The 16400-nt window shown below is 39.3% G+C and overlaps 1 protein-coding gene across 1 annotated transcript; it reads left to right on the forward strand.

The window, feature by feature from the left end:
• Positions 1 to 689: 689 nt before the first annotated feature.
• On the forward strand, positions 690 to 3094 carry LOC309510527 (perforin-1-like). Its single transcript, XM_082185343.1, has 3 exons — positions 690 to 858; positions 1082 to 1602; positions 1727 to 3094. Exons 2-3 carry the CDS (start codon positions 1082 to 1084, stop codon positions 2925 to 2927), a joined length of 1722 nt encoding a protein of 573 aa, XP_082041469.1. The 5' UTR covers positions 690 to 858; the 3' UTR covers positions 2928 to 3094.
• Positions 3095 to 16400: the final 13306 nt, after the last annotated feature.

Here is a 16400-nt window from a genome sequence, read left to right on the forward strand (position 1 = left end):
TGGGAGACAATCACATCATTCTCGAAAAACCCAAATCATCAGATGATCCATTGGAAACTTCTGTACAGACTTTACCTGTCCGCTTTAAAACGTTTCTATATTTATTTGTCTCCTTCCCCGAATTGTAATTTATGTATGCAGAGAGCATTTGGTACATATTTTTTTTTAAATCTGGGAATGCTCTGCACTTTTTTCTTTCTGGTCTCAGCTTGCTCATGACATATAATTCCTGTTAGATATGGTTTTGACTCCAGAACTTTTCTTTCTACATAATTCAAAATAATAAATAATTATTCACTGCAAAAGCTTGCAATTCCTGTCTACCTGGTGGGTGGGTGGGTGGATGGGGGGTGTGGGTTACACTTTAATATGTTGAATATTTTTTTTAACTGTATATTAAACTGACTACTCAATAAAAACAATTGTTTGGGGGGGGGGGGGGGGGGGTGGGGAGGGGACAATCTAAGCCAGTGTCATACCTTTTTTTCATAAATTAGCATTAAATTAATCATTAAAATTATAATGTAAAGGAATAATAGATGCACAGATACTCTTTAACAATACAACTCTTAAGCATAACTGTTCGTCTTCTTTGTAACACTGCCATCCATTTACAGAGGTTTTTGTCACATCTGATAACTTGTACTTAAAATGTTCTTCTTTGTTCACAGAACATATTTAAAGCATTGTTCAGCCCAGGCAATGTGTTAAACTAATATTAGAAGATTTGTCACAGCCACGTCATGGTATATGATACTTTGCACTACAAAGCTTTGACACCCACAACCAATCAACCATCGACAGGTTAGAGAGACAACCTGTAACTTATATTTGATTATCTCACCTCTACATTTACTGGTAGGTAACTGAAAAAAAATCATTCAATTAATCATATTATTATTTTAAAGACTTTAAAACTTTAATTACTGCTTAACATCCTTTTTTTTTTATTTTGTATTTGTTTTAACAATATTGCAAATTTTATGAAGGTATTATTGTTACAATTCTAGACTATCGTTCTTGTTAAGTGATGTTAATTTTCACAATAATCACAATAATGATTTGACTTATCCCACTACAGATGATGGGGCAGTTCCAGATTTACCTTGTTGTTTTCTGGGCATTGCTTCTCATGACCACTTCTGGAGAGGATGACATAGGTTCACCAAAAGAGTGTGAGGATGCTCCCTTTGTTCCAGGGTACAATCTTGCTGGAGAGGGATTTGATGTTGTGACCATGGAGCGAAAGGGATCTTACGTGATCGACACAGAGAAATGGGATTTAGGAAACAGCACTTGTAAAATGCACAAAAACGATTACATGAATGGAATAAAACAGAAGCTACCAGCAGCAGTTGTGTTCTGGAGGACCTTGCCAAAGTGTTCAATGAAAGTCTCCAGTCAGATCTTTGAATCAAGTGAAGCACTGGTCAATGATTCATCATCAGCGCTCTCAGTCGGCTGGAAAGTTGGTTTAGATGTGAAGGCTGTTGGAGCTGCGGTCGGAAGCACTCATTCCAGGGAAGCGAAATTTGCAATGACAAAATCAAAAGAAGACAAATACAGTTTCACCAAACATGAAGTTGCATGCAGCTTTTACGGGTGAGAGAGTTGGGTTGCTTTTCCTCATAGAATGACTTTAAAAAAAAAAAAAAAAATCCTTTAATTGTAAATTGCTCCCTCTTTGATTCCACTGAATTCAAACGTATTAACTATTTATTTACAGATATCATCTAGCTGAAAAGCCTCCTCTTCATGCAGAGTTTCTTGAAGCAATTAAATCACTCCCTGCATCCCACGATCCAGACGCCTACCGCAACCTGATCACCACATATGGCACTCACTTTACCACAGGTGTCAAGTTAGGGGGGAAAATGAAAGCCATAACAGCCATCAAAACATGTCAGGCAACAGTGAGTGGGCTTACAGACACTGCAGTGAAAGACTGTTTGGATGTAGAAGCCTCTGGTTCATACAGTGTAGCAACTGTGAAGGTAGAGAGCCATTTTTGTAAAGAATTGAAAAAGAAGATGGGCACAAATCAAAAGTTCAGCACCATGTTCAGTGAGCGTCAGACAGAGATTATCGGAGGAAACATAAATGGAGAAGATCTGCTTTTTGCTGGTTCATCACACCCAAATACCCTTAAGACCTGGTTTGAGTCTTCGAAGAGCCTCCCTGACATTGTGCACTACTCTCTGAAACCCCTCCATTTCTTACTGAGTGAAAAACACCCTGCCAGGAAAGGACTGAAGAGAGCTGTTGAAGAATACATAATAGAAAATGCTCTTATGAAGGTTTGCTCAGAGCCTTGCAAGATTGGCAGGAAGTGCAGTGCAAGAGACCGATGTACTTGTGTTTGTGAAAGTAGTCAAATTATAAAGTCTAACTGTTGTCCAGCTGAAAAAGGACTTGCCACCCTGAAAGTCTACAACCTTAGAGCCAAAGGTCTGTATGGAGATGTAACTACTCAAACAGATGGCACTGTATCAGTTGAATATGGCACACAAAACAAGCGCACTGAGACTATTGATAATAATAACAATCCAAGTTGGCCAGAAACATTTGAGTTTGTTCCTATAAAGATTAGCATGGCCAATAGACTAACCTTTAAAGTGTTTGATGCAGACAGCTACTGGAACAGCGACCACCTTGGTGAATGCTCTTTTGAACTTAGAAGTGGAGTTGTGAGTGACGTTTGTGCTTTTAAATATGGCACCTTCTTTTTTACCTATGAAGTGAAATGTGCTCCCAGTCTAAATGGCCCACAGTGTAATGAACACAAACCTTCTCCAATGGCTTCCCCTCTGGCTGACATTTTCAGCTCAAGAAATGGTGTTCTGGTTAAAGACATGCCCAGGCTTGAATCAGCTCGCAACTTCTCAAATAAATTCAAGAGCGCTTATGGACAACAGATACAGCTGTAGGATTTTAGTAGGATCTCAAATCAGGCCTTATGCATTAAAGCCATAATCTTGCAACGCTTCCTGATAATCAAATGCTTAAAATGCTTAATTATAAACGTTTCTCAATTCTTTTAATTCCAATTACTTGTCTTTGTATTTTGTTTTATTAAAGCATTCATAAAACCTGATTTGTGTGATTTATTTACTTTTTGGGTAGAAAAACTTCCCAAAACTGCTATGGTGGACCAAAACTGCTAAAACTCACAGCTGTACTGCAAAATATCTGTATTTAAAACCTTCTTCCTGGAGGCATACTATGTTTGTGGTTATTTGAATAGAATGATTAATTTGAATATAAAATCATATAAACTTAATGAGACACCTTTTGCAAAAAAAAAAAAAAAGTATTTTAAGCAAGTTCAGTCACATGCTTTGTGTCAAGTTAAATCAGAGCTATCTGGGGCCTGTACCATGATGGTAACAAACTCAGGGTTACAGGATTAGTTGACGAAACAAAATCAATCCATTCAGGCTTTGTTGGTACCTTGACCCTGATCATCCACTTGCTCTGTGAACTCAGGCTTTGATCCTGAGTTCATGAAGCACATGCACGTGTAAGTGTGACATCAATAGTGAACACTGTACTTATTTTTTGGGATGTTACATAGTAGTTATAGACACCTATATAAAGTGGGACCTTTGATAATGTACATAGGTATTAAAGTGAACAGCTTACATGTTGTCATTTTTAAAGATTTATTTGTCAATTCCAAATCATATTTAAAATAAATATTATCAGTATAAATTTATATTCATTTAAACTAAATGCTTAATAATAATTGTTGAACTAAAGTTGCTTCGGTGTAATGGATTATAGGTATAATAATAATATAAATCATAAATAAATCATCTAAAATAATTATAATAAATGATCATTGCTAAAATTAAGACAATTTTGTGTTTAAAAATCTTTACTATGTAGTGACCTTTAATTTGGAGCAAGAGAAACTGGGAGTGACGTCAGACATGTCACTTTGCTCACAGCTGATTGGTCTGAAGACATGGACCACACATGGGCCAACACTAGCCCAAGTCTCAGCCATTTAATAACCATAACAGGGCATGAACTGGGCCAGAACTGGTTTTAATAGTGGCGCCAATTCTCAGCCATTAATAAATCATACCAACACCAGCTTTTAACCAGACCCTTATCCATTTAATAACCCACAACTGGCCCTGAAAAGAGACAGAATAGGTTTTATTTTTGGTACAAATTATCAGCCTGTAATGATTCATGTCTGTGTTCCTCTGTCTTGTCCCGTGTTTAGCAGTTCCCCGTTATGTTGATTAGTGTTTCTGATTAACCACGCCCCCTTGTTATCTTGTTTAGATTGTTTGCCCATGTATTTAAGCCCTGTGTCTAGTCTCAGTCTTTGTGAGTTCTTGTTATTGTATGTTGGCTGTTTGTGTCCTGTGTCCTGTGTCTGAGTTTGTCTAGTTTTGGATTTATTTAATAAAGTTTGCTGCATGTAGATCCTGCTTCCTCCTATCATTCAGCCAGCAACGTTACACAGCCTTAAGTAAACCAAAACACAGCCAAACCTGCCATGTGTGGCAATGATAGTACAGCATGATCACGGCAAAACACATGAGGCCTTAATGTTGGTGGGAGGAGTGTAGCCCAGATCAGTCCATTGATCATCTGGCCCAAATCAGGCCATATAAATGGACTTTCCCACATAGGAAATTTTATCTGACCCAGCTCTGTTCCACAAAACCCCTTTCCCCCTCGGCCCACATACCACAAAGAATGATGGCCCTATAGTGGCCCAGATCTGGATTTAAGACTAGGACCACACATGGGCTATAACTGGCTCGATTCTCAGCCAATTAATGACCCATAACTGGCCCTGCACTGGGCCTGAATAGGTTTTAGTATTGGTACAGATTCTCCAGAAGATTTGGATTACAGCACAATAATTTAATACTTTTATGATAATTTTGTGTTTGTGGTGTATATTTTACACCACATGATAATGGTAAAATTATCAGAGAAATTACAGTTCTTTTCATTCTGTTATAACTTGTAAATTCAAAGATTAATTTTAAACAATATTACACTTAAAATTTTTTTATGATTTAATCTCTATGATAATTTCACCATTAACGTGGTATTTTATTTATTTTGTTCACCATGAAGTACATAATTTTATTATATGTACCAGTATGAAAACAGGCCCAGTGCAGGGCCAGTTATGGGTTATTAAATGGCTGAGACTCGGGCCAGTTATAGCCCATGTGTGGTCCGAGTCTTAAATCCAGATCTTGGCCACTACAGGGCCGTCATCTTTGTGGTATGTGGGCCGAGGAAAATGTGGTGTTGAGTGGACCGGAACTGGGCCAGAAAAAAATTGCCATGTGGGATTTAAAAGTGAACTGTTGAATATGAATATTAAAGACCTGTAGGGGGCAGTCTAATGCATTTCAACTTAGCTTCAAAAGTAGCAAAGAAGAACCTGTTGTTTGTGCATGTGCAGTCCACCTGTGAAGTTTGATTGTACTGCTTGCTGCTGAACTCAAACGATCAATCTTTAATTCTCAGGCACTGTTTCCACCTGGTATTAAAGGGCACCTATTATGACCCTTTTCACAAGATGTAAAATAAGTCTCTGATGTCCCCAGAGTATGTATGTAAAGTTTTAGCTCAAAATACCCAACAGATTATTTTTTTACAGTATGTTTAAATTGTCATTTTTTGGGGCTCAGAAAAACACGCTGTTTTAGTGTGTATCCCTTTAAATGCAAATTAACAGCTGCTGCCGGCCCAGAGGGCGGAGCCTCACGAGCTCGCGCTTCAGTCAGGACAATCTCATCTGATAATATCAAAACAGAAACTCTCAGTAGCGGTGTTCATTTTGACTCGGAGTCGGACAATAATGCCCACAGAGCCAGAGAATATATACTGTATGGAGATTGAACAGGTATAGTTTAGCTTAATTATGGTTATAACTTATTTGTCATCTGCTTTTATCCACTATTAATACAAGCCTGCTGTAGCAGACCTCGTCCGAATGATGACCAAAATATACTGACGAGTTCAATTAAGTTTATTGTACATGACACAAAAGATGAAGCGTTAGTTTTACTCCAGAAAATCACAGAGCAGCTAAATAAACACAGTATAAGATGTGAGCATTAAAGTCTTATCCATAAACTCTCTCTCTCTCCATTTCATTAGCATGGACAGCGAAATAACGTCTTACAACTAACAGTAAACAAATATATACACACCTTTTCAGCCTGTGCTTAAAGCAGCACTCAGTAACTTCGGGACTTCTTCGCTGTATTCTCGCTTTTTGCTCGCAGGTTTCTCTCTAGAGCTCCCCCCACAGCTTCGGAATAGATATTTGACAACACTGTCGTAAAAACTCGTTGTTGATTCTCAGACACCAGAGGCTATAGATCAACGACATCAAAGCAGATGGGACGTTCTTTAAAACGTCTTCTTCATTCGGGTTCGGACAGCGTGAGGGAGCGCAATAATGACAGCATTTTAGCAGATTTCTTTTGGCCGTAAAGCAATTGTTTACATCGCGAGACCTGATATCACACGAGACTTCCTGACGCGGCGGCCGGCGGCCCGCCGGCTCAAAGTTGCAAGTGCGTATTTTCCGCTCACGGGCACCAGGGGGGTGCGAAACGACCACCATTCAACCCGAAATAAGTAATATAACCATTCCAATGACTCCGAAGCTGTTCAGTTAAGGTAAAAAAAGTTACTTAGTTCACCTTTAATAAACAAGTACACTGTAAATCCGTAAAACTATTTGCTGAGCTGTCAAAGTGCGCGCTCTCACTTTCATTTCTGCCGTGATCAGTAACGTTAGGCCTGTCGCTCCGGAGAGTGTAAGCTGGATCAAGAACAGTGTGTGAGATCCATCCTCGAGTAACAACGAGAGTAAATGAAGACTGATATGTTCATTCTTACATCCAACAACAAAACACCTCAATCGCTTAGGAGACATTCTTGTCTACAGCTGCTCAAGCGTCGAAACAATGGAGGACTGTGTCCCACTCCCTCAGGGTGGGTCTATGCTCAAACTGCAGTGTCAATCAACAGTCGTGGGAGGGGCCTGTGCAATTCTATGTCACATTGCATAGAATCTGAGAACAGCTCATTCTGAGACAGTGCTTATGATTTATTGAGATTGTAAAAAAAAACACTGGGTGGATTTTTATCATTCTAGGGTGGTTTTGCTCACACACTGCCAACCCACATTTATGTTCAAACACCATGTAAAAGTGAATTTTGCATAATAGGTGCCCTTTAAGATGCGTTTAAGTTAATCTGATCAAAAGTAGATGCATTTCCATTCACACCTGGTCTCATTTGTTCACTTTCAACCACTTCTGTTCTGATTTCTTTGAGGGGAGAAATTTCAGCAATGAAAACCTCAAGAAGCTTTAACCTCAAGTTTTTTACGACATTGATATTAAATGCTCATTGATGCTGTGTTTCAGGTAAGGTGCGTTTGAATGAGAAATGCCTTCAAAGAATGGATCTCACAAAACTACTGTATACCACCAGAGAGGAAATCAGATGCTACACGTCATTATTTGCACTACTTTGTTACTGCTTGACATTTTCTGCAATATTTTTTTTATTGTGATTACACTGTCTCTGTCTGGTACATTTGTCTTGTAGTGTGTGTGTGTGTGTGTGTGTGTGTGTGTGTGTGTGTGTGTGTGTGTGTGTGTGTGTGTGTGTGGGTGTGTGTGTGTGTGTGTGTGTGTGTGTGTATGTGTGTGTGTGTGCGTGTGAGTGTGTGCGTGTGCGTGTGCGTGTGTGTGTGTGTGAGATTTCTTTATTACATTTTTATGTAGCTTCTTAAAATGATTGTGTTTACATACAATTTTACCAAAATATTTAACAAAACAAATAATGGCAAGAGTACTGTAAAAAATATAATGAAGTATAACAATGCATAAAGATAACAAATATTTTATGCCAGGTTTGGCTGTGTTTTGGTTTACTTAAAGGGATAGTTCACTTTGAAATTAAATTTTGGTATGTTTTAGCTTAAAGCTCAAGGGCATCCAAGATGTAGGTGTCTTTTTTTCCGCAGTAGTTTCAATTTTGATATTTTTAGGTCATGGAGGATGCACAGTGAAGTTGGATAGAATCCAAAAAATACATAGTGACAATAAAATACTCTCTTATTTGGGCCATAACATTTAGAGTTTTAGCTGTTAATCACTGTCATTTGTAAGGAATTTGGGAAAAAAATATTTGAACTGACTTCAGTTGTGTATAGCCTGTAGACTGCTGCCTTGCCATAGCATATTGGCTTTCCATTTACAGCAGAAGTGGTTCAGACAACATGAACATTTATTGGGTAGAATTCACTCAAATACTCGTAAAGGTACAATATGTAAGATTTTTGTAATAAAATATCCAAAGATCACTTGCACAGTGTGATATATTTCCTGCAGTTGTGTACTTACAATATCCCAAAAGTTCCCAAAGATTTGCTATTTCAGAGAAATTCATATTTTAAATAATGGCTTGTCCATGGACCTGGTCATTGTCGCCTGTCAATGACGTAATATTTGCGTTATCCCTGGTTTCCGCTCGTACGTACTGCTATAGTAACCATGGCGACAGACTTGGACAACTTCGTTATGTCTAGCGGCACGCTCACGCTGTTGTTGTTTCCTTCCAACATTATGGACCATGGCAAGCAGACTTTGGGACAAAAGGGAACTAAAACAAGGATCAATATCAGTGTGGCGTTTGCGAGATGCCAAGAGCTCCACGTCCGCGACTAACTTCGACTTGACAGAGACGCCTCTCTTGCATGCACTTTATTAGACAGGTGAGCAAATGTACATAAAACGAATCAATGTTATATAGCTCAATGTGATGAAATGTTAGAGTATGATCAGTATGTTATTCTAATGTTGATCTAGCTTACTGCTAGTCTCATACAGCCAACAAACTAACACATAGAATAACATAACTTCAACGCACTCAAATGCAGTTTAGTGTGATCTTGCAAATTGAGTACATGCATTTTACTCCTTAGGTCTTCCTAACACACACGTTATGCCCTCTTTGATTTTATGTTGGTTAAGTTAGTGAAATATTTGGTTTTATACTCGGTCACAAAAGTGACCGGTGGGAAACACCATAGTCAGAATTCATACAAATTCTTCAATTAGACCTATTTACAAAACACATTCCATGACATCTATAACCTCGTTTTGTCACTTCATGAAGGAGGCTAAGTGAGTTGAAAAGGTTGTCATGTACAAAGTTACACCCTGGAGGAACTTCTGCTTGTTCGGCTAGACCCATAGCAAATTTTTTCTGGCCCAGCTCCGGGCCACACAATCACTTTTCCCTCGCCCCATGTACCGCAAAGAATGACGGCCCTGAAGTGGCCCGGAACTGGATTAAAGACAAGGGTAACACATGGGCCATAACTGGCCCGAATCTCAGCCAGTTAGTCACCTCTAACTGGCCCTGAACTGGGCCAAAACAGGTTTTATTATTGGTACCAATTCTCAGCCATAAGTTAACCATATCGAAACCACCCTTTAACCAGAAACCCCAAAACTGAGCCATAACCCAGCCTAATCTTACCCAAACCATGTGAACAAATAAGGCACAAGAAAATTCAATTCTCAAAAATAGTTTATTTAACAATAGGCACAAGCCAATAATAATAAATTATTATTATTTTCAAATTTTTTTTAGTACATTCAAAGCTTAACATCTTATTACCACCTCAAAGTGCATTTAATTTCAAAATGTTCTGGTCTGTCTTAAACAGTATGCGGGGGCGCTCGCAGGCGAGTGCAGAATGAATGGCGCTATACCCCTCAAAATACACTTTTCTCAGGATATAATTTTTTGTCTAGTAATTTGAATGTTGTATTCGAAAGGAGATGCAAAGAAATTACACACTGCTGGGTGTTAGATTTTTTAGAGTCACTTATTTGCTTTAAAAAGTATTTTAAAATGTCAATGACGTCATACATATCGTACGACCAGATATACTGCTTTACGGCAATCCTTCAGTCGCTTTGGTGCTTTCGCGCTCTGCACTTTCTTTTCTCGAGGCATCGACAACACAGCTGACACAGGTAAATACACGTGCTAGAAGAGTTTTTGTTTTGTTTGTTTCTGGTCCCGCTTCGGATGCCACGATGCCATCAAGCGGTAACTCTGGTCGTAATCAGTCATTCACTGACCAATCAGCGTTCATTAGCAGAATGCTAGCGTGTTATGGGCAACAACAACTCAACCTGTAAGAAATCGAAAGGACATAAGTACTCGTTCATTCAATTTTCGACCTATAACCCATGTTGAACTTGCAAAACCTACAATAAAATCTGAAATTTCTCAACGGCAATCGGGTGAAAGAGACAAATTTAGCCGTCTAGCCCCATAGACTCCTATTCAGTCTGCACTCGCCTGCGATCACCTCCAGCAGAATTCTAATGGAACTGCAACCAAGATCGATACAATGGGGCTAATAGGAAGTGCCAAGACTCTCGGTAGACGGGCTCTGGGGGGAACAGGAATTCCGTTAGGAAACAGAATCGACTGCTACACCGGTCTATCGCACCCCGGTCGTGTCAGTCTGTACTCGCGTTCTCAAGTTCAGGGTAGTGAATCAGCTACCATATAGGCAAAAGTTAACTTCAATAAAGAACATGGTGACATCCGAGTTTGAATTCAGGTATTTAAAAAAGCTCCAAAAAAGAGATGTTCTTCTATTTTTTAAAGATTGCCATTAAATAACCTGCCAAAATAACCTTCGTACCCGCCACGGTCGATTTTTAATCGAGGTTAAGGTTAAATAAAAATACTAAAAAAATAAGAGAGCAGTAAACACATCGCAGGCTTGATCTGTTTCGGCATGAGTGCAAAAGAGAACCCATGTGGTTGCATATCTGCTGTATGTATTACATCTAATGTTAGGTCATACACAATATATAGACTGTAAATAGGGTCGTGCACAACAGAGCTTCACTTACCTGAACCGGTTCGGTCCTTTGGTTCGGTTGTCTGACAGACGTCTTCTTCTTCACCCTTCAGCGGGAGAAATTTCAAACGACGCATCACGTGAACCTCATCCACCAACCAGAAAGCTGCTGTTACCGTGGAGATCGCACCAAAGTTCACTGCACAGTTAACTGTACATACATATTTTTAAATAGACTGTTATATATATATATATATATATATATATATACATTAGTAAGTTTTAACATGATTTTGTGGTGCTTAAACTAAAGAGTATGGAAAACTTAGACTATTTTGTATGTGAATTAAGTCTTTTTTATTAGAAATTCATAAAGGCAAATTAAAATAAATAATTAAAACATGTAACTCAATTACACTCTGATCGTCCAATCTTCCATCTGTGGATTTACCAGCCTGTGTGAGCGCTCGGCCAGCGCGGTCGAGGAAAAGGGGTCGGCGCGGTGGAGCGCGCCAGCGTCTACGACGAAGAGGCAGCAGGCCTCCTCTACCTTCAATGATACTATGCAACGCAAGATCACTTCGAGCTAAAATAGACGAACTTCGGATTAATACCAGGACATGCTCTGAGTATCGCACCTCAAGTTTAATGGTTATCACAGAAACGTGGTTACACCGGGATATCCAAAACTCCCTGGTTGACATCGATGGATTTTCACTTGTCAGGGCAGACAGGACTGAACAACTGGTTACAGATACAGTCACTGTTCCAGCATCAGTGTACTAGGAAGGCTAAGGGTCCAGATGGAATCTCTGCCCGCTTACTGAAAACATGTGCGGAGGAGCTTGTTCCAGCCTGGTGCCCTATCTTTCAGCGATCACTTGACTCCCACATCATCCCAGCCTTATGGAAAAAGACTGTTATCATTCCAGTCCCAAAGAAACCTTGTCCCAAGGAGAACAATGATTTTAGACCAGTAGCATTGACATCCATTGTAATGAAATGTTTTGAGAAATATATGGTGTCTCTTCTAAAAACTGAGGTCAACAAAAAGTTAGATCCCTGGCAGTTTGCCTATAAACGGGGTAGGAGTACAGATGATGCTATAAGTAGCATCACCCACTTAGTCCTAAAGCACTTGGAGGACCCGAAGGCCTACGCACGCTTACTTTTTATAGATTTTAGTTCTGCCTTCAACACGATTCAGCCAGTTATTTTACTTGAGACACTTAAAAATATGGGTGTAAGCTCTTTTATTGTTGAATGGTATTACTCCTTTTTAACTAATAGGACACATGTTAAAGTACACAAGGCAGTCTCAGACCCCAAATCCATCAGCACAGGGGCACCACAGGGTTGTGTGAGCTCCCCTGTCCTTTTTACTATCTATACCAATGAATGTGTGAGTAAACATCCACACAATTACATTGTTAAATTCTCTGATGACACTGCTATCCTTAGCTTATTGTATCGAGACCAAGATACAGTCTCCTACCATTCAGAAATAAAACAGTTTGTGGACTGGTGTGATGCTCACCATCTGATGGTTAACGTCACTAAAACAGAGGAGATGATATTTGACCCAAGATCAATCTGTGAACTTAATCCTGTACTTATTCACAACACACCAATACGTCAGGTTACGTCATATAAGTATTTGGGTGTTTTTCTTGATTGTTCCCTTACCTGGCAGTGGCACATTCATGTTGAAAATCTTTGCACCAGGTTGCAACAAAGGATGTATTTTTTAAGAAGGCTAAGATTGTATGGTGTCAATAGCAAACTCCTGTTTCTGTTTTTTAAAATGATTTTAGAGAGTGTGATACATTATAGCATGCAGATCTGGTATGGTAATCTTTCAGTTCAGTTTAAATCCAAGTTGGGGCGTCTGATCAGTACAGCTTTTAGAATTGTAGGCTACCAGGAACAGTGCTACCTACAGTCATTGTACGAAAAATCTGTGCTCAGGGAGGCACATAAGATTTTGGATGACCCAACCCACATTCTCAATAAGGAACTAGAGTTGTTACCCTCAGGTAAACGATTTAGAATGCCGAATTGCAGGTTAAAGAGGTATAAAAACTCATTCATTCCAGCTGCCATTAAGATGCTAAACAGTAACAAATGACTGTTACTTACTTATACACTTTTTTTTTTTTTTTTACCCCCACTGTGTTGTGCACTTTTTGTATTGTCTAAACTCGGTGTATATTTTATGTGGTTCGTTGTAAGTGTGTGTCGCAGTGACTGCAGCCCAAGACAAATTTCCCCCCTGGGGGACATTAAAGTATATTTTATCTTTATCTTTATCTATCTTTCATAATACCGAGTCGTCCCGCCCCGTTCTGCCGCTATGCGTCTATTCCACTTATACATGAGCCCCGGGCGAACTGCCCTTGGGACATTGGTGTTGGAAACTTAGCACGCACAGCGTTTTACATGGGGTTCCCATAGCGCAACACGAGAGTACTCTCGTAAGAGAACGACACTCGGTTACTAACGTAACCTCGGTTCTCTCTAGAGAGGGAAGAGTGTTGCGTAACCTGCCGTGCTTGTGCTGCATTATGGTTTCGCTTCCAGTCGACTGAAATCATAGTGCAACCCGAGTAGGGTTGGGTATTGGTTGGGTTTTATCCGATACCAGTACCTACTCGGTATTTTTTAAACGGTTCCGGTGCTTAAACGGTTCTTGAACCAGTACTTAAGAAAACGAAAGCACACACACTTTATAAAAAAAAAAATACCTGTGTCTGTGTGTGTGTGTGTGTGTGTGTGTGTGTGTGTGTGTGTGTCCAAACTGGACACAATATTAACTTAAATCTTTAAAGATTTTCTGATTTCTGATTAAATGAAAAATTGCGCCGTTTAATAGGCTACTGATGTAGCCTAAAACACTTAAGTTAAGATCAAAATTTTGTCTTCTCATATTATGACTTTTACTTTAAAACAGAGAAATATCTGACACTGAGCAGAAATATTTAACACACACAGTATAGCCTCATATAAATATACTTGATATACAGTACTTAATACTTGATATGCAAGATTTGCAGTTGGCATTAAAATACAAGACTTCCATGTCCACCACGACACTGGCAGCTGAACTTGAACTTAAGTCAAGCGTGTCAGAGGTTTTGGGTTCTAATCCACATTCGTACAGTTTTTTTTTTTTTTTTTTTTTACCGATTATTCTCATCAGTGGTTGTATATCAAGCAGGGAGACGCATTTCGTGATTTCACCGGAACGAATAGAGAGTCTCTGCAACATATTGAAGCGCGCGTCCGAGTGAAGACAGTCCGGTGTGCGCGAGCCAAAAAAGAAAACACTGTATCAGCGCCACTGATCGCAGCGGCAACGAGCACTTTGATCACTTGATTTAAAAAACACATTTCAGCGCTAGATCGTCTCTTATTTAACAAACAAACGAAATGAATGCTCTGCTGGTTAACTGCAGATGTTTTATTATTGGAACATTCGTGCCGCAAGATGTTTTATAGGGGGCGGTAAAAAAAGTCAGGCACCGAAATCAGGCACCGAAAGTTTCGTTCTTATTCGGTCTCGTTACTACCGTTTACGTCGGAACCGGTTCCCTATTGGAACCGGGTTTCGGTACCCATCCCTAAACCCGAGCGATGGGTATTTATAGACCTAGGCCACACCCATATTGGCGGGCCATGACAAAGCGCAGGGAAAGCTTCCCATTGGCGCTGAAGTCATGGCAGACGCACTGATAGGTTGCAGCAGTTGCCGCAGAGCATCCAATAGGCGCGCGAGCTGCCTCGCCTAGGTCTGCTGCTGCAGCAAATGCGTTTTAAATTATAAAAAATTAAGGATAATTTTTTGCTTCAGTATTCTCGAGAAAAAGAGTTTTCCCGTAAGCTAAACTTACGCAACACTCGTTCCCTCTCTAGAGAGAACCGAGGTTACGTTAGTAACCGAGTGTCGTTTTGCAGCTTTATTGATTTGCAGCTTTTGGCTTTATTTATTATCATCTGTCCATTTAACTTAGTCCAGTAGCAGTATATTTAGGAACAGTGTATAAGCTGGTGTAAAAAACACAACTTCCCCTAATGCCTGTAAGCCATTTTACCATAATTTAACATTTTTCCTGTGTATGATTTCTGTGAAGGATTGGTTGGTTTCACAGAGACTTTTTCTCATAGTTTGTTGCCTTAGATAGAGGCGTGGTCTGATTACACAGATCAGTTTAAACTCAGGTTGAGCCTGCGAAGGACACTGGGTGTGGCTCCATTCAGGGAGCAAAATGGTGGCCGCCGTTGATCTAAATAGTTTCTCCTGCTCTTCAGTTACAGTCGGTACTAGATCATGTTATGGCAGGCCTTCTACAGCTTCAGGGAGAACCTGTGACATAGAAGATTTTATATTTATTTTAGTTGAATGAAGAGCAAATGCTCTGAGGTAAATGATACTGTAACATTTGAACTATACTTCAGTGTTGATGTAATTGTGCTCACAGTTCATGTTGTGACATGTTAGTAACAGACGAAAGAAAATGATATAGACTGTCACTGTACAGATTTAGAAAAATTGATTTACACAAAATTAATATCAATCTTGTATATGATTATGCACGCATTGCAATGTTTAATTAGGTTAGATTATATTTAAGATTAAAACTGAAAGCCTGAATCTACTCATTGTACTTGAACTTGCAGAGTTATTAAAGAAAATAAAAGGGGGGGGGGCTCAAAATAATGTTTATTACTGAGCAATACAAACAAACCAACGGCCACATGAGGGCGATAAAGTGCAATTGTTCAAATGCAAAAGAGAAAAAAAAAAAACATTTTAAATGGGGCACATTTTCACAGAATACATGAACATCAGTGAGGATTTTCACTCTTTTTTTCTTTTTCTTTTTTCTCTAGTCGGATCATTTTGTAGAAGTGCAGAAGCAAATGGGTGTGAAAGATGGAGAAGGCATCAGCTTCAAACACTTCTGGGGCCTGATCCAGAACTTGGCCACAACCCAGCATGGTCTGCTCAACCAAGAGAAGTTGTCCAAATGCACCTGCCTTTTACTATGAGCCGCAGACTTCATCTGCATCTGCCACTAAGATCTGGTCTCCTCTGCATCTCTGCATTTATCCAGAACCACTCATCTCCAGACAAAACACTAACTTTCCTTCCTAAACATTCCAAAAAAATGCTGACAAAATAAACATCAAGATGTCTTTACATTAATTTATTTTATTTTTTTTACATTGTGTCAAGCATTACAGTGATCATCTCTCTTCAATCAAGTATCAAGTAAATCATAATATACAAACAAGTTAACTAACTAGCCTACTTCATATTCCATAATTAACCCGGAGTTCAATTTGTTTTTACTTTTAGTATTATTATTATTTTTTGTTATAACACTACATTTAAACTTACTGCCATAATAGTCTACATGTATAGCTCTCTCAGCCTCGGCCCCCCATCGCTAGCAGATTGGTCTGAAGCAACAAAAATCCAGTTTGGCAGTGCAGAAAA

The sequence above is a fragment of the Leuciscus leuciscus genome, assembly GCF_965113295.1.
Source record: "Leuciscus leuciscus genome assembly, chromosome: 12".
Lineage (NCBI taxonomy): Eukaryota > Metazoa > Chordata > Actinopteri > Cypriniformes > Leuciscidae > Leuciscus > Leuciscus leuciscus.

Excerpts from the sequence above, each read along its gene's own strand:
- LOC309510527 (XM_082185343.1), top strand. The coding sequence starts at position 1,082 with ATGATGGGGCAGTTCCAGATTTACCTTGTTGTTTTCTGGGCATTGCTT. Across the intron at positions 1,603-1,726 it reads GTTGCATGCAGCTTTTACGG|ATATCATCTAGCTGAAAAGC; the intron begins GTGAGAGAGTTG and ends ATTTATTTACAG.